Source organism: Neocloeon triangulifer, unplaced genomic scaffold (genome assembly GCF_031216515.1).
Source record: "Neocloeon triangulifer isolate White Clay Creek 2 clone unplaced genomic scaffold, ASM3121651v1 ptg000014l, whole genome shotgun sequence".
Classification (NCBI taxonomy): Eukaryota; Metazoa; Arthropoda; class Insecta; order Ephemeroptera; family Baetidae; genus Neocloeon; species Neocloeon triangulifer.
Genome location: NW_026775556.1, coordinates 2,009,303 through 2,029,172, shown reverse-complemented (window position 1 = coordinate 2,029,172; position 19,870 = coordinate 2,009,303). Strand labels below are relative to the sequence as shown.

Below are 19,870 nucleotides of genomic sequence, written 5' to 3'. Positions count from 1 at the left end.
ATATTTCTGGCGCGCATCACTTTGGAAACATTATAGATGATTAATTTTTAAAAACCGCGAGTGTGGAGAAAGGGCTCTAAATACATAATTTATTCAAAGTTCTCTCCTATGGCTTGGGTTGCATCTGCAGGACATTATGCAAATGTGGTTTTGATCCTCATTCGACATGGGTGCTGTCACACACACACACACCGCACTCTGTTATTGTGCTAGATCTAATTTTCTACGCGTCTCATCTCTTTAAAGGATAAATGGGAGGATGCAGCGTCCTAACCAAAGTAGTTATATAAAAGGGTCACAAAAATGCCTTTCACGCAGCTTGTTATGTATGGTAAAATATTTACAGTGTTTATGTATCAATACATAGTCAAAACATTTGAAACAATCCACATAAATCGATATTAAAATTCTTAAAATTCAAAAAGATTAACTTGCAGGAAATGGTGACAGATTTATTAACAAACGAAGTCCAAATTGATATTTGAATATTTTACATATATAAATAAAAACTGTTTTCGTATTAAATTATAAACAAACTCTTAACTTCTCTTCAACTGAAAATTAAAATTGAATTCTATAAAAAATCCTGCTGTATTTGATAAAAACTTTCTTTTGTGCGGGGAAAAAAAAGAAATTTAAATAATTGATTTTGTGAAATGAACTTTAGTGTATTTCATTGCTTTTTCGAGTAAATCTCAATAAAAAATAATAACAGATATTACCGACAACAATCACACATTAATGCTCCCTCACAGCAGTGGCAATACGGCCAAAATGTGCGGCAATAATGTCGCGCAGAAATGTGTTTATTCACTCTCTCTCTCCTTTTCTCTTGGCGGAGAATTGCTGACTCTGTGTGTTGAGCAATAACAATATAATAACAAGCGAAATGCGTGGCTGGCATTAAGCAAGTTCTATAATAATTTGGCTGCAACTCTCTCTCAGGGGTTCGTTATTGAGAGCTGCTGTTTGTGTTGCAGCAAAGGGCGAAGGAGCTCGACGCGTTCGTGTAACATCTGTATCTGACACCTTGGCTCTCCGCGCGGCCAATCCAACATAGCAATAAGCACAGACTTCTGCTGGCCCTATCGCTACTTCCACCCTCAGTCAAAAAAATCTTTATATATTCAATGTTAGTTCATTTAATATCAATACAAGGAAACTCTGGCAACTCTGCTACGACATGTTAAACTTAAATTGTTAAGAAAAGTAATGTTCTATGAATCTTCAATTCATTAAAAGAAATTATATTTTTATGGAAGATTAACGACATAATTTGCTGTACATAGGCTTGTACAGGCAAAACTTGATCCAGCAAAACGTTCAACGCTTCGTTTCACCTTGAGCTCAATTTTAAATTAGCAAATGTCGCTGGCATTAAAACTGGTGTAAATGCGTTTTGATAAATGATCTCGTGCATCTCATATCTCTTCTCAAGAATGGGGCAAAGAGAGCGAAAAAAAGGAAACGTGAAAAGCAAAAGCGGGTTTGCTACCTAAGTTGATTTCGGACCAAATGTAGCGGAACTAATGGTCCGGGGTGTGATTTTCAGCCCCTGCGCCGCCGCCAGAGGAGAGAGAGAGAGGGCTTGACGAGAACACAAATCATTTTGCGCGCAGCAAACCCTTTGAACTCGGAACCATTGAGCGCTCTTTTCAGAGTTTAATGAAAATAAAACTGCACATTAAAAAACGAAAGGGGTCAAAAATTCACACTTTCAAGTATCAATAATGCTTTATTGCTGCCAAACCTTGGACGACAAATCATTTATTAGAGCGCCATAAATCCATTATCAAGTCCCTCGGGCCTTTTCGCGCCGCGCGCTGTTTGATAAATAATAAATGATTTAATATGTCAACATGCACGGAGGCAATTTGTCAAAATTTTTCGCTCGGCCAACAGGCAGCTCTACAACTTATTCTCCAGCATCTGCTGATTTACGACTCGCGTTCTGTAGCTGAATCATTTTCCCAGCCAGCGTATCATAAATTTTTTGACTCGCGCGCGTTAAATAAGACTTTTATATTATTTCGCACTGCCATATAGTCTGGTTGTGATGTATGGTCTCGAATCACAATATTACACATAAAAAGCTGAGCTCAAATTTAATCATTATTGTTGAGGCGCGGGAGCTTTATTATTCAGCTTTTCCCCATAAAGGTGCAGACACTATTTTTATGCTGGAATTTGCAGCGTCACATAAACGATTTATTGCTTTATTCTTTACAAAATGAGTTGGACAAAAATCTAGCACAAAAATTTGATCGGAGTCTAAAATTTATATTACTTTTATTATTATTCAATTTGGGAATTATTATTAGTATTATTACGTATTCTTCTCAGATGATAATTCAATATGTTACTACACAGTTTGTAAAAATTAAATTTTTACTTTAAAATTTTCTTTTCATTGATAATTGAAATCGTTATTGAAGTTTGTATAAATCAACGTATTCTATCCGAAAACAAAAAATCAAATTTAAATTACTTTTTAATTTACCAAGAATCAAATTGAAACTATGTCAAAAATAAAAATGTTCGTGTCAGAAATTGCAATTGAGGAACACTTAAGAATGATAAGTTCTTTGTTCTAATAATTTATAAAAAAATTTTAGATCAAGTGTAAAATATTTTCATCAAAAAGTTCGAAAATAATTGTAGAAACAAACACAAATCTTAAAACCAAATAAACAAATTACGCTATATGCAAATTTATGCAATACTTTTAAATGGCTCAATACTAATTTAAAAAACTAATGTAAAAAAACTCATTTATTTGCTCTTTTATTTAAAATTGAATTTTAATCATTCTGCTACCAATTGTTTTTCTTAAACAATAAAAACTCACAAAAACCCATCGAGGAAAAGCCGAATTTAAATTCAATCCACCAAGGATTAAATAAATTAATAGAGTCTTCAAGATGAGCAAATTTGTCAAAATTTAAAGTTAAAAGTATAAAAAAGTAGTCACTATCTGGAGGTCAATTTTATTTATTCATAAAAAGAATCACGAATTATTATTCATGTTTAAATTTAAATCTTTTAATTATCCTGGTGTTGATTGCCAAATTGTTGACGCCGCCACCCCACTTTATTTGGCTAATAGATAGAGACAGATTGTTTTTCGCTAAAGAGATTATTACGCAAGCGGATCAAGGAAAGAGATCATTTAACACAAAGTTAATTGAATTTTCCCCCACCGTCAAGTATTATAAAACACTGTCAAGAGCAGCTCGGTCTGCCATAACTGCTGAGAGCTTGCGCCGCCGCTCCGATATTTTATATTTTCACATTTTAATATACCGAGAAAAAGTAGTCTGGTGCTGCGCTGCTGTGTACGTGTTTTCAAAAAGAAAGTTTCTGAATTAAAAATTAACGAAGCTTTCATAATCATATTTCACCCCATGTACAAAAACTCATTTCCCAAGCAGCAGCAGCAGCAGCAGGCGGAGAGAGAGATTTGAATCATTTATTATAATGATCTTATTAAAAACTTTGCTTTTGCGGTTGATAGCAAGAAATAATTAAAAAAGTTGAAAGGCATGAAAATCGCTCTCCTTTCCGCGCAAACTTTTGTGGAGCGAGTGAAGAGCTGCTATTGAACGCGGCAAAATAAATGAGAAAGAGAGCGAACGGAAAGTTGACGCAGATTTTTCATTTGCTTTAAATTACACTTGAGGCTGCGCTGAAAAGCCGCGGCGAGTTATTTTCACGGCGTCGGATAAAATAGAGAGAGAGCGCGCGCGTTTAGATTATCTCTGATGGCGGCTCAATTATTATTACTTCCTGCCAATGACATTTAATCAAAAACTCTCTGCGGCGCCAACACAATAAAACGCCTGCAAGAGCTTCGATTCTTTTTATTTTTACCCTTGCACCCCTTAACACGCCCTTTCGTCAGATTATGTTCGCGGTTGTGTTTGATTTGATTGAAAAAATCAAAGCAAATAATGATTTCCATAATAAAACTGGATAATATTATTTGGGTTTTATTTTAATTAACTTCCCTTGGAGAGAAAAAAAACTTTACATTTAAATCAACCTAAATGTGAATTTAAATTTTTTTTTATTCTTGAAGAAGAAGACATCAGTTTGTTCAAAAAAAATTAATTCATATATTTGTCGCAGATGGATTAAGAAATATTAAAAATACCATTTTATTTTTATTCTTTTAATTATCTATTTTATTTTTATTAATATACTACGATGTTCTGTTTTTTTTAAATTTCCTTTAAAAAATCAATTTTTAAGGAGAGTTAATTGACCACGTCAAAACCATTTCTTTTAAGAAACTACTCAATTTTTCTTTTAAGATTGAAACTATCAAGAATTTATATAACCAATCATACTCTCAAATAAACAGTAATGAATTATAATAAATAAATACAGCAGGAAGTTTTCTCCTTCACATTTTACAAATAAATTTGTGGCATACGTCTTCGATCAAAGCTTCCCCCAGATCAAACCCACACATTAGAAAGATACAATAAAGTAATAGCATAAAAAAAGGAGAATGTGCCTTAGTGAATGGAGATGGAATTTAACTGCAACCCCGCGCGAGACTGGCGACACAAAGGCAAATATTTTACAAACATAGGAGGCAGAACGCTTTTATTCTTGTGTGTGTGTGTGTGTGTGTGTGTGTGTGTGTGTGTGTGTGTGTGTGTGTGTGTGTGTGTGTGTGTGTGTGTGTGTGTGTGTGTGTGTGTGTGTGTGTGTGTGTGTGTGTGTTGTACTCTTTGTAAAAGGGCTCCTTAAGCAAACAACCGATTTAGCGCTTCGTTTAAATCAGTTTTGGGGCCCGCGGCAGACCACCAGTGTAGACGAATCTATATGCCTGCAATTTTATAATGCGTGCTACAAATTTTTTAAATGGATTTATTTTGGAAATCTTGCTGAAATGATCTTTTTCCTTGGCTTTAACAGCCTAAAAAAGGTTTTTATTATTTATAATTTTGTTTCCTTAAATCATAGAATTCTTACCGTTTACCTTATTACAGGTTGAATAATTTCAATTTAAAATTAAATTATATGATGAATATAAATGGGGGGTTTTTGTGTGGAGATAAATTAGGAATAAAACCTTGGTAAAACATCATGGGGGTTTGTTTGTGTTTCTTGGAGAGAAACTTGATCGCACAATAAAACATTTTAACCGATGTTTTATGAACCTTTTCGAGTGTTTTCGCAGATTTGTTTGACAAGCAACCCTGAAGTGGCGCGACGTCCTGCACAAATTATGTGTGTATTCGGCTTATATTCCAATATAAGTTTCATCGTTTGGAAAAGGAAGGAGAGAGAAATCCTCTCTTTTTCAAGGCCCTCGGTGTTTGCATGAATAATATTTGGACAGACGCAGCACGCCGTTGGTTAAATATGATATATTTTCAACGCAGAAATTGAGTTCGGCCGGGCAGATGACAAAATTCCGGCCTTTTCCATATAGACACGACACGGGTGCTGCTAGCTGTGCTTGTCGTGCGTTTATAATATTTAAATGGGACCCTTTGCATGCAAATGCCGCGAAAATGAATGCGCAAGTGGCTCGATCTGCACCGAAAGCGTCTCTCTGCGTGGTAATAAATTCATACTGCTCCACACGCGTCTTCTTTGGACGGCAGAAAGCTGCAGATTTGCATTTTAATTGGAAAAGCTCTTTGTATTAATTTAAATGTGTGTTTGCCGATGCAGATGAGCGTGGGACATCGGTGAAAACTAAGATGAAATTTTTTGGCCCTATAATTATACATAAAACAATTTAAAATATTTAAGGGATAAAGGATGGCAATAAATTAATTGTGAACAGTTTTAGGTGGCTTCAGGAAAATTGTTTTGAACCTTGATTTGCAAAGATATTCAAAGTTAAATATTGAAATTTAATCTTTTTTTTTTATTTAAAAAAAAAAAAAAAATTCCATACTCAAATTATTTTGTTCTATCTTAATCTTATATCATATAATTTTAATTACAATTATAACAGCTGTCAATCCAGTACAAGGTGCGAGTATCATCAATTTTTGAATAAATAAGGTCACTCGTCAAGTACCTATATATATTTAATTACAAAAAATAATGTGAATTAAGTGCGTTTGTAAAATTTTAATTCCAAAATTAAACAGTAAACTTAAAAATAATTTAAAAGAACTAAAAATTAAAAGTGGTAAAATATGTTTAAAAAAAAATTAAACTTTAAAAATTCAATAAGTCAACCTCTTAAATTTTAATCTTAAATTGCAATTTTAAATTTTAAAGAAATCCTTGTTAAAAATTGTTTATTGCACCCAATGAGTTTCTGTAAAAGGATTGTTATTTTCAGTTTCTCCGTTTACACAAATAATACCATTTTCCAATTTCTAAATTTAGGGGGTTGAAAAGGCGCGGGTTTGATGATGGTGGTTTTGGTCAAAAACTGATGAAATCCGCCAACAACACTCAGCCATCATCATTTATTTATTCCTGCATGCTCTCTGCGCGCGGCGAGTTTGTTTTTTTGCGCGTGCAGCACATTTCTGTAAAGCGTAATTTTCACACGACGTTAAACAGAAAGCTTATCAAAAGCTGAAACGTCAGTTACAGAGAGAGCGAGTGCAGGAGAGCAAGCAAGGGAGAAAGAAAAACTAATATTTACCACCGAGCACGCTGTATTTCATACAAATTTAGCGTAAGTGCTTTTTTGTATTATTCTCTCTCTCTCTCTCTCTCTTCAAAACCGTCAGAGAGAGCAAAAATCTATTTTATAATAAATTTCATTTCTCTTGCGCGCTCCCGCACAAGCACCGGGTGATTTTTGCGCTCGGGTTTAATTTGATGTAAAAACCAGTCCAGCGGAAATCATTCCTGGCCGGAAAACATTATTTTGATTTCTCTTTATTCTCTTTTGCACATGCATATGATAAAAAGTCGAAAGTGGAAACTCGTCTGAAAGACCGCAGCGCATGAAATGGTTTTTAATTAGTCCCTTTGATTTTGCTCGCTGACTTGCAAATTATCTCATTTTCCTGGAAATGAATTTCATCTTCTCCAAATTAGTCGAATAAGGGAAAAAGCGACTGTTTAGACTTTTGAAGGTATTAATTAATTTACGATTGAATTTAAATAATTTCCCGATTTTTCATCCCTCAACGGTTTTGCGTACGTGTCGCAGCTGAAGTTGAAAATTAAATTGATGTTTTTCCATTCATGAATCGCTCCCTGTTCTTTTTTGTTCCGCGAAGGAAACAAGAGGCCCGTGGGTTGGTCGCCTCTCACTTGCAGGCTCTCGTTGCAGCACAATAATATGGTGATAAGAGCCGGGGAATACATTAATGTGTGCTCGTTGGGGGCCGCTCGCTCAGCTTGGCTTCTGCTCTCTGCGCGTTATACCCCTCTTATGAAATTAATTAGTACCATTTACCACCCCATTAACCATCACAACTGCGTGCGCTATTCTATTTAAGGCTGCACGCTTTCATCCTTTTTCAAATCATAATATATAATATAAAAAAGTAATTGAAATAAGAAAAATATTTTTTTTTAATTAAACATCCATCTCTAAAGTAGTTTTTTTAGTTTTTGAATAAAAGTATTAAAATTTATTTCTCTAGTGGAATCATACAGAAAATTATAATATTGATCAGCAGGTCTGTGCCTGAATAAGATCTCAATGTAAATTTCAATTTAGTCAACAATCGGATTTTTCGCATTGTCCAATGCCACATTCTAATATGCATAAAAAGCAGTGTTGGTTGTCGACGTTATTCAACATTTGAATTTCTATTGTTGAAAAAACGCCGAATTCTCTTCACATTTGAAAAACAGTTTCCTGCTTATTATGGACATTAGAAGCTGGATTGGTCGAGACGCCATTTTTCGGTTTCAAGACCCCGGGCGGCCTGGGGTCTTGAAATGAAAAAATGGCGTCTCGACCAATCCAGCTTCTAATGTCCATACTGCTTATGGAGGAAATCGAGGTGACGGAAAAAGATGTCCAAGAGGCTAAAGAGTCTCTGGACCCAAAAGTGTGAGTTTTTAAGAATTCAAGTTGAAATTTTTTAATTCATTGAGCTGATTATCATCAGTCGCGAACTTTTGGCAAAGTTGGTGGAACGACTGCTGACGGAAAGACCTGACAACGCATACGACATTCTGGAGCTGATGGTCGCGTCCATCAAAAACGAGGACGAATATCATAATACGGAGCCTGACAACTTTGAGACTCCTAATTCCAATCTGCTCAGAAGTCTTTTCCATCCGGTTTGCAAAAAGAAAAAATCTGAAAATTCTTATGCCAAATTCAAACAGGAAAAAGCTGAGGAGAGGGACTTGAATGATGTTTGGATGGACAAAGCGGTGAATGCAACGCCCTGGACTGACTGCAACGAGCAGCTTAGTCTGCTGAAGAGATTTGCGGGTGTTTGCATTCCGGACGAAACGATTTTCCTCCTGAGACTGTCCATGCGACAACTGCAGCAGCAATTTCCCAACATCTACCGGCTCAGGTCGTAGAAAAAGTTACAAATTCAAAGAAAGGATTTTATTAAATGATAAAATTTGTAGGTTCTGGGGCTGCTTTTGCTTCAAATGGTTTGTGTTGGAGGCAGAATTGACTCCCCAAGGGTACGCTGCGAGGGACGAGGAAATAAAAGCTGCAGAAAAAGCTGCCGAAGAAAAGGCTCGAACTGATTGGGAGGAGAAAAAGAGGGAGGCAGAACAAAAAGGGGAACCTTTGCCGAATCCTCTTGAACCCTCAGAACCAGAAATACCCCGAGAACAGTCTGGAACTGGAGTAAACTCTCTTGTAATTTTTTTCTTAGCTATCTTACTTTTTTCATCACAGAAAAAGATTATTCTAATTTTTTTATTCATCTCCATTTAATGTTTGGAGAAAGAAAAGCTATTTAAATTGTTTCCAACAAATATTAAAAATTTACAGCCGGCTGGTGAATTATATTAATTTTATTATTTATTTATATTTTTCATGATGTGAATTATTATAATATACTTTGTGAAGGTATACCTTGTGAGTGAGTCTCCTGGCCACCCTGAGAGCTGGACCTGGCTGCCTGACTTGAAACCTAGAGACATCATTCTCTCTCGCCAGATCCTCCAAATTCCTGAGGACATCGTTGGCGATGTTCCAACCTCCGAACTCAGCAAAGAGACCTTGCTTAGAGTTCAAATCGCAAGGATCAACTCTTCGACCAGGGTGGCCCCGCTGGGCATGTTCAAGATGAAAAAGAAATTGGCCCCTGGCGAGGAGGAGGAAGAAGACGAGGATGACGATGAAGAGGAGGACGATGAAGAGGAGGACGAAGATGATGACGACGAGGAGGAGGAAGGCGAAGTCAAAGAGGCTCGTTTGAATGCCAAATTCTCCTCTCCCCCCATGCAGCAGCTTATGGACCAGAACAAGTGGGTCCACATCACCCCTTTCATTCTCCAAGGTCAGGCCAGGGTTAAGTGGTGGAATCCAAACCCTGATGCTGAGGAAGAAGAAGAAGAGGATGAGGTTGTCTCTCGTTCAGGTCTAAAGTGAAATTATAAAAAAAAAATATTGTATTAGGATGATGAGGACGGCCCCAAAAAGCCTGGCCCTGAAAAAGGTCCGAAGCCTCTCAGTCCCATCGGACTTGACAAAGCTAGCCCTGAATTGGTGGAGGGATTCCCTACATGTTGGGCTCTGAGGAAGGTTTCAGTTTTGGGTCCTCCTGCGGTTGTGGCTCGTTCCTTGATTTGGCCAGGCTCCATCTCAATTTTTGCATCAGGGTATATATAAAAGATAAAATTACTTAATATTATTTAAAAAAAAAAAATTAAATAATCAAAATTAGCGTAATTATTTAATTTTTTTTAAATTTACAGCCGGCTGGAGCATATTTACATTGGCTGGGGAATTAAAGCAAGCAGTCGCCATTTCTGTCCGAAACTGGTGCCTGAGTTGATGCCTGAACCAGAGGAACCGATCCTGGCTGCAGACCCGACAGTCCAAGAGGAGAAGGCGGCTGAAGCCGAAAATGAAGAAAATGCAGATGATGATGATGACGAATAATTATTTTAAATTTGGACCGCGTTAATGAATTTAAATCTCTTTAGACTAAAATTTTCATTTTTTCCTTGCTGTGTGTATCAACCGGCAAATTTTAAAGAAAATTGATGTAAAAATAATTGCAATAGAGAGAGTGCTTTGATGGATTGCGGGGTGCCATCCTTTGGGGTGTGTAAATGACGTGTGTTGCTACACTTGCGGAACCCCAGGGTGTCAGAGGTGATAACTGCGTGGTGGTGAAATCCCCTGCGGTGTCTTGGGTGGCGGAAGCGACCGTGATGATGACAACTCGGCTCGCACTTCCCCGAACACCACCACCACGCCGGCAATTAATTTAGCGGTGACTCAATCCAAATACACAAGAAGTGTAAAATTAATTAATTCCAAGCAAAACACTCTGAGACTTAATTAAGCTTAAGATTTTGTTGAACGCTCTAAATAATTTCACAAAAGGCTTATTCCGAGTTAATGCGTTAAAGCGGGCATGTTTATCTTTTTATCAGATCGCACCCCATGCGATGTATATTATTATTTTCCATTCAGAACGCTAACCACAGTTGTGATTATTCGCCGCTTTTTATTGCATTTCCTTGCTTATTTTTGGCCAGTTAATGGGCAAAAAGTTCTCCTCCCTCGACAAGCGGAGTTGAATTATGAGCAATGGGTGCATCGGCAAGTATAATTTTTTTGCCCTCGCGCCCCGTGCCTCCTTTATATTTTTATTGATTGAAAATGATGATGCACTTTTTATATGCGAGCGATAATAGATACATATGTATGGGCATATAATGCACGCTAAACGACCCTCGCGCGCCAAAGGAAATACAAAACGATCCATACAATCAGGGGTGTGAACGGAGAGAGACGGTTTTTATGGTCGGCTACTTCCATTATTGTTGCCTTTTTTACTTCTGCCGGCAAGCCAATTAATTTATAGCCCCGCTACTTATTTATTTCACATAACACCACGTAATAAAAATGGAAATTTATTCTCATTGGCCGTTTCTTTCTATAGATTATTTTCACATAATATTCCATTGCACACTAATGAATGATTTTTATTTAGAAAAAGCATACAGCAGACCGGCTTTTTTACTTAGAAGTTTTTTTCCCAAATCAAAGTAAAAATAGGGGAAATAATTTAATTTATATGGTAAATAAGCCAAAAAATAGATTGCTACATAGGCTTTTATTAGAGCCAGAGGGAGGCGAAAGTGCTGACTATATGAGACCCGCGTGCCGTGCAGTGTGCAATAATAATAATAATAATACATATTTGCGCCAGAACGAGTCTCTCGAGCTGCTTTCGGAACATCTGGCCAAGACACATTGTTAGCAGGCGACAATATTAACGCGTCCTCTCGCCATTGTTAAGACGCGCAGAAATAAGTATATAACAATAATAATAAAAACTTCCTACTTGTCATCATCAAATATAATAAATTGTGCAGTGTGTGCTGGTGAGCAAAATTGTTTTTCTTTTGTGCAAACTTTTATGACAAAAAGAGAGAGAAAGATACATTATTTCTCCTCTCTTCTCTGTATGACACTTGGAAGTGAAAGAGAAGAAAGGAAGTGCCGCGTCTTCGTTTTTCAGACACACTGCCGCTGTGTGACAGCTTTAGGGAGTTCAGAGTAAGTCAAAATCGGCAGCACAATAACATTGGTTTGGTTCGACTTTCCCCTACAAGTGATAGAAAAACAATAAAAATTTTCGAATGGAAAAAATAATATTTTGGAAAATAACCATTAAAAAAATTAATTTATTTTTATAAATAAATGTTTAAAAATGTAAAATTTATTTAACAATGTGGTAGCAAACAATATATTGTTTTTGAATAAAAACAATTTTCTGCAACAAGGAAAAGCCCGATCGCTTCATTTCCAAAAACAATATCTAGTCTGGAAAGGATATAATTCCTGTAAAATGTCCAGCCCAATTTTTTGATCATTTTAAATTGATTACAGAAAAAAATCAATTTTTAAATTTTTTTAATCCTAATTTTAGTTATTCAAGTCCTTTAATTGAATTTTTTTTTTAGCAAAGTCTGAATAGTAAATTTAGGATTAACAAGTCTCTCATTTTGGTTAGTCTTTAATCAATTTCCACGCGTTGGTGAATTTTCATTGAACGCCTAAATAGCCGGAAAAAGAAATAAAATTCTATGTTCATGCGCAATTAAATTTAGCTGCGAAAATCTATTCAAGCGGCGGCTGGAAAATTGAAAGATGCCGCCCGGCTCGGCGCTCCTCTAATTATTCAAATTAGCTCTTTATGATGACACGTCGTGTAAAGAATAAATTCGGCATTATGCGTGTCACAATAGATGCGCTGTTACATCTGTCGCGTTGTGTCGTAACATTTATTAAATAGATAGCTGCTGGTTGGCTGGATGCTCCCTTTGGAAGTTGAGGATCATGTGATGTGAAAAAAAATACGAACGAGCGCAGAGCAGAGAGAACCAGGCGGGCGACTTTAAATAATAAAAACTGCAGCCAACCTACCGCTAAGCAGGGCAATAACTCAAAAGCTGCTATCAAGCGCAGACTTGGACTATTATATTATTATGCGCGCGGCTCTTTTTCATCCCCACGACTCACATCATGTGCACATACTCCTCTGTTTGTGTGTGTGTATAATAGCGGCGAATACATTTATTTAAGCCTTCATGCTTGCGTGTGCTCGTGTATGAAATAAGACTGCGCGCTGAAAAAAAAATTAGAAATGGGCGTGACGCAAACTTTTCACATTAGAATAATAAAAGGGATTAAAAGGACCCGAGAGATATTATGGAAATGTGCCAGAATGTACACAAACAAGCAGACGCCGCCACCGCAAACACAATGAATTTTTCAACAACCGGCACTCTCGTTAGATGCCCGAGGAAATTTATTTTGGCTTTTATATAGCAACCAGTAAATATAAATGCGGAAAAAAAATAAATTGGGAATCCAGGCGAAAAGGTGATATCCATTCAAACAAAATATTCAATTCATAAATATCAAGCTGAATATTTTATTTGTTTTAAATTTTTTTGCTGAGTTAAAATTTTGGCCGCAGTATTTCTTAAGTTTTCGGTGGGTCTCGGCCGGTCTCGGGGTGTTGGCCGCGGTTTTGGTGGGTCTCGGGCCTTGGCCAGTCTCGTGGTGTCGGCTGGTCCCGGTGAGTTTTACTTTTTGGTCCATGAAGTAAATTTTTTATAATTATTACAAATAATTTTGTTTGAAGTACATATTAACTTCAATTAATTTTATTTTTATTTACTATCAAGTCAATTTAATATACATCTATTTCAATAATAATTTCAGCTTTTAGGACAAATAATGGCGACACTTATAATCGTCTATTTTAATTATTTTACGCTCATATTTTTAGTTAAATTTGAAAAAATAACTCAATTTCCTCACATTTTTGTTCATTAATTAAAATTTTGGCAAATTTTGCAACTCCATCGGAACTTTCAAAGCTCAATGACGATAACTTCAGAAATTCGCCTCCTGGCGATTATACTAAAAAAATTCACATTATAGTCCTAAATTTTTAATTATTTTGGCTCAGACATATTGTGTTTTATTTACACACAAAACTAAATTTCCTCATTTTTTTTTGCCTCATTAATTAAAATTATGGCAACCGTAGCATCTCATTTTGGCGCTTACAATGCTCAGTGACAATAAATTCTAAAAATAGTCCCCTGGCGATTTTGCTCAAAATGAATTATAATCGTCTATTTTAATTATTTTGCGCTCATATTTTTAGTTAAATTTGAACAACTAACTCAATCTCCTCACATTTTTGTTAATTAATTAAAACTTTGGCAAATTTTGCATCTCCATCGGAACTTTCAAAGCTCAATGATGATAACTTTAGAAATTCGCCTCCTGACGATTATGCTAAAAATTCAAATTTTAGTCCTAATTTGTAATTATTTTGGCGCAGGCATATTGTGTTTTATTTACACACAAAACTAAATTTCCTCATTTTTTGCCTCATTAATTAAAATTATGGCAACTGTAGCATCTCATTTTGGCGCTTTCAATGCTCAGTAACGATAAATTCAGAAAAATGCCTCCTGGTGTTTATGCTAAAAATTACATTTGAATTTTAAAATTATAGTCGTCTTTTTTTTCATTATTTTGGCTTTTGGCGCTTTTATATTGGGTTAAATTTAAACAACTAACTCAATTTCCTCACTTTTCGGTTCATTAATTAAAAGGTAGGCAACCTCACTATCAGAACTCACAGTGCTCAGTCACGATAAATTTTTCTGTGTTAATTGGAAATTGAAAGGAATTACATTTTTAATTAATCCTAATCCTAGAAGCCAGATTTAATAAGTGTATAATTTATTATATGGTTTTATCAGCAAAAATACTACTGCGCGCTTTCTTTTTGTTGAAGTTAATTAAAAATTTTAAAATTTATTTTTTATGAATTTAATTTAAATCACAATTTCACCTGCCTTATTCATGAAACTTAAAAATGGGCACTTAGTATAGAAGGCATTCCCGTTGAATTAAAATTAAGTTTTTTAATTTGAAAACTCAATATTTAGTTTAATAAATTCCAGTCTGCACAATCCCTATTTATTTTTTTAACAAATTTTTCCAAGTAAATATTTATTAACAATGAAAATAATAATGCTGGTTTATATTTTTAGTTTTAATATAATATGTGCAACTGTACAACCAAAGATAATTGCGTTGCAATTCCAAAAATAGATCTTTTGTTTATGTGAGTAATAACATTATTTAACTATAGTTAAATAAAGTTGATTGCCCATTGCAACATCAGTTCAGTACGACTTGTGAAGTGATTTGAATGATGGATGAGCGCATCTACGATCCGCCCACAGAGAAGTAACAAATCGCGAGGCGCGATATTATTAGCTATGCGAAACGATGACCGCTCGCAATTAACACCCCAGTGATAAATGAAGCGGCGCCAGCGTCCACTGCAGCAGCAACAATTAATTAGGGCTGTAATAATGCAACGTCCGTCTAAGCTGCTGTGGTGATACAAATGCGGTTTCTGCGAGTGGATTCATCAACATAAACGCGAGCGAGAGAGAGAGGAGCTGGATAAGGGCGGTAGATCCTCTCCAGAGAGAATCACTCATCATATTGCGGCGGCGAGGGGCTCTGCTCCTTATGACACGGCCAGCTGCCGCACCCCGCGTTTAATATCGCGGCCCAGGCGGCGCCAGCCTCTCTCCCGATCTGTATAAGTCAATTATGAAGCTTCTCTCGCCTGCCCGGCCGCCGCCGCCGCCGTGTCTTGGGCGTTAAAACCATGCTACATTCATGAGCAAGAATTGCGTCTCGATTGCGCCAAGTGCTGCGTTCCTCTGGACCATATCTGGGACTTATACGGCAATGGGTATTTTAATTATTATTGTCTTTAATGAAGCTCGTTTAATTGCCACCGACGGTACGACTTCATTATTAAATAGAATATTATTATACAGTATAACTGTTAAATTTTAAAAATTATCTGTAAAAATAAACAATTTAAATTTCACTTTGTTAAAGAAAATAAGTCAATAAAATATAATTATCTTGCATTTTTTTTTAATTTAATTTATTTTTTATTTATGCTTTTAACAAGGATGGACGCGGTCTCAAATTTTTGCGATCGTGATCGCGATCAGCGGCAGTGTTGCGATCTGCGATCGCGATCCTGAAAATTTTAAAACATGCGATCGCGATCATGCGATCTTGCGATTTTATTGCGATCATTTCTTAATACACTGCATTATTTATTTGATGGCCGATTCTAATGATTAGATTATCAATATTTATTTATTTATTTTAAAATAAATAAATTCAATAATTATATGATATTTTGAAGAAATAATATTTATTGATTTCTGATTTGTTACCAATTAGTTAAATATTATTTTAATTCATTTAGTTCAAAATACACTAGAAAATTAAAAAAAAAAAATGAACATTGAAATATTTCATAATTTCCACAAGATTTTACTTCTAAAATTTACATATTATTATTTCTAGTCTTTTTACAACAAAAAAATAAATTTTAAATATGAAAAATTATTTATAAAAATAATCGTGACAATGATTTAAATAATATTTATTAGATTATATAAAAAAAAAACACTTGAAATAAAAATGAAATTAGCAACTGATGGACAATCTTTTCCAAAAACAACTCTGTATTTAAATTAATCAAATTGGAGATCTCCTTTAGAAGTAAATTGAATACTGTTTAGAGGTTTAGACGGTCGCATTAACCAACGTACTCAATTTTCCGGCTGTTGACCAAGCAAATAACGAAAGGGGTTCGCGTCTAATTTTCCGGCTCATTTGCGTACATCGCCCGTCGGCAAGCCGGCCCACGACATGACCAATAAAACGTAATTTATCGCAGCGCAGAGGCAATTTCTATTTATTTCGTTTAGCGCCGGAAAGGCGGGGGAATTCGTTTAAAAAAATGGATTGTCAAAAGCAGAAATCGTGAATGTAGAGTTAACTGCATGAAATGTATGACTGTGTTGTTTGCTCGACTTGCGATGGGCCTCCGCTCTCCTTGCTCCGTCGGCGTTCTGGTTCAGAACGGCTTCCGTCGCCTCGCGCCGCCACGCTTTTCGCCTGCGCGATTCGCCGGTTCGGCAACCGGGCGCACCAGCCTGCCCGACCGGTTGCCCGCCGCCTCCAAATCCAGGCGGATCCGCGGCGCAATCGTAAAAACGCGGCTTTGTTTTCTCGAGGGCGGACGCTGATTTCGAGCGGACGATTTTTCAGCTCGGCTGATTCTTGCGCTTGGTGGGTTTATATGGGACCCGATTCTCATTTCGTCCTGTTCTTGACATCGCTATCTCGCCGCAGCCAATGAATGCATAACCCTCCTTGCCAGCCACCACACTCTTTCCTGGCTCTTAAAAATACCATGGGGTGCGCGAGGAGTGCGAATCAATTGGATTTCCATTAATTTCACAAGCAAAGGACCAGCAGAATTAATGTTGCGGTAAAATAAAGATTAGCTATAAAAGAAATGACAGATTTATTGTGCAGAATATTATCATGATTTTAAGGTTTTTGAATGCATTTTATTGCACAATGTAGAAACTTATAATTTAATTAGGTTCCAAACGATTTTTAAGTTTGTTTCCACATAAATGGGTTTCGTTTTAATTAAACTTCAGAACAAATAAACTTTTGAATTGCATACTTTAGCCATAGTGTTAAAAATTAGTATAGTTGCCTTTTTGAAGACTTATGGGTAGTGCGTATTATCAATTAATTCAGTTAAATGATTTAAAGAAAATTTTTGAACGTAGATTTGATTAAAATTTTACTAATAAATCTATAAGATTGGTAGAAAAAATGAATTATTTAAGTTGAAATATGTGATTGAGTCTAAATAAATACTGAAATTAGTGACTCTATGCAGATAATGGGAGAAGCAAGAGCCGCAAGGGGTTTGAAAAGGAGGTAAAACGAGAAGTATAAAATTAAAATAAGCAAGATAACGATTTAAAGGTAAGAAATCTTTGAACTTTGTTGAGTACCTTAGAATAAAAATTTCACTATGATTCAAGTGAATAAAATTAAATGAAGGATAATTAATGAAATAAATCGAACATTGATAATTGGCGGAACACAAGCAGGGGGATGAGCAGTTTGATTTGATTTAATGACTGATCTATCAACCGCACATTGAGCAACCAGGAGGCAATTAAGGAAATCAGAGACGTGCATGTCATGCGCCCCCACGTGCACGCCCGGCGATTAATTGTATCTGTGAGCAATGCAATAATTAATTAGCAAAGCTAATCATTCCTGGCTTGCGGCGGCGCGTCGGCTGGGGCTGACGACGATGACGCGCGCGGCAGATCAAAGCAAGACGGATCGCTCCTTATACGGCAGAGGCGTCACTTGCTACTTGCAGCTGTTGCCCCAGCACTATTGATGAGCGCCACTTTTATTGCCGCCGAGCACAAATTATTACTGCTGCTTTGATGTTCATAATCCAATAACAATAGAAGACGCACAAGACGACGCCAAGTGCACTCGCGTGTGTGCCGCCATAAAATTATTGTACTGAAATGTGAGAGAGAGAGAGCGCGCGTGTGTGGGCGAATCTCGTTCCCGTGTCACTCGCACAGGTCGCCGCCGGCGCATCTATAATACACAACCGATTTACCCGCAGCCCCTGATCTTGTGGGTCTGGATTTTCAACGAATTTATTTTATTAAAAATTGTTACGTTAATTCATTTGAGATTTCCAATTAATTGATAAACTTTGGTACATTTTAATTAGTTTTTTGCTCAATCAATTTCTGAATCCACGTTAAATTTCTTAAAGTGTGTAATACATTTTTTCAATTAAAATAATACATAATTTATGAATCATTCATTGATAAGAGTAAACTTTATACAGCATTAAAAAATATTTTCGGGTAATTTTTGTTGTTGTTTTGTTATGTAATGTTTGTTTTATATTAAAAATTTACAATATGAAATATCCATTTTTTTATCATTTCTAACCTAATAATAATTAATCAGATTATTTTCTTTCATCTTATAAACATTCAAAGATCTATAATTTAAATTAATTTATTCATTTTAAATATTGAAGTACAATATAAAAGAAATAAGATATGCCAATATGGTAAAAAGTGTGACTTATTATATTATGACAAGTGTAACCATAATTGACATAATTACTCCCTACTCCCCGAAACTACGAAGAGGCCACTTTCCCCAACTGCGCAATTGGCCAATGGTTGTTTTTAAACGGAGTGAAGTGAAGGATCGGCCATAATGTCTAATATGTTGTCAACGATATTATTATATAAGTTAGTCTTCTTTGCCACCCTGCTTCAATAAATCAAAACAAAGCAGACATTTTACACAAGCAGTAAACAAGTTAGGAGCCTAAAAGAACACACAGCGTCACTAAACATTGAAACATTTTTCCTCTCTATATAAAGTTAAAAAAATGTGTAATTTAAAATAAAAGATGAGAAAATCCTAAAATATCGTCAAATTTGTATAGAATCAGTTCTAGGAATATTAAATACATTAACAATAATTTTATTCATTGCTAACGATGATACTGATTATGATTAATTTTTTGTTGATTCTTTTTTCTTTATTCCTACTGGTTTCTACTATACAAAAGTCATATAATTTGTCTTTTTATCATAAATTTTCAAACAAATAATTGTGTCTGTTGCCTTAATACCGCGCCAAATATAAAATTAACAAATTAATGACATTAATTTATTATATTTTAGGAATTCCATCATTTTTAGCTTCCAGTTTCATTTTTAGGGAAGATGGATTTTTTTAGATTTTTAGGGTTGCGGCTGACGTTCCGCTCTCACTGCACGCATAACGTTTAGGTTTATCCAATCGAGCTGATTGTTCGTTTTATGTACGCATGCAGGAGATGGTTGATCTTTTGACATCTCACCGCTGCGGGCGCAGTTTAGATTGGAAAAACAAGCAGAGTCCCTCTCTTTCCGCCGCGCTTGCTTATTTGTGTATGAAATTTTCTTCTTCTACTTATTATTATTTGATGCGCGCTGTCTGCTGCAGAGGCTTTTCTGCCAGCAAATTACATCCCGCGGATGATGTTTTTTTAATATAAGCGAGAGTATGGAAAAAAAACTCACCGTCAGAAGAGATGAACTGCAAAGCTGACGCGCCGACTCCTCTGGCTGAAGGTACGCAAGTTTTTATTTTTGACTCGACGTTGCCCTGAAAATGATGGATCTCATTTCAGCAGAGGATACTTTGCAAATTGAGCTTTCAGTCAGCACGTCTGTCAAGATGTTATATGAGAAAAACGTACAATGCGCTCGCCTCTCCGAAGAG

General features: G+C 35.9%; 1 protein-coding gene across 1 annotated transcript; it reads left to right on the top strand.

Moving 5' to 3' along the window:
* Positions 1-7,904: 7,904 nt before the first annotated feature.
* Positions 7,905-10,080, top strand: LOC132201529 (radial spoke head protein 6 homolog A). Its single transcript, XM_059627742.1, has 7 exons — positions 7,905-7,999; positions 8,058-8,232; positions 8,281-8,477; positions 8,536-8,776; positions 8,990-9,487; positions 9,542-9,744; positions 9,841-10,080. Exons 1-7 carry the CDS (start codon positions 7,920-7,922, stop codon positions 10,025-10,027), a joined length of 1,581 nt encoding a protein of 526 aa, XP_059483725.1. The 5' UTR covers positions 7,905-7,919; the 3' UTR covers positions 10,028-10,080.
* Positions 10,081-19,870: the final 9,790 nt, after the last annotated feature.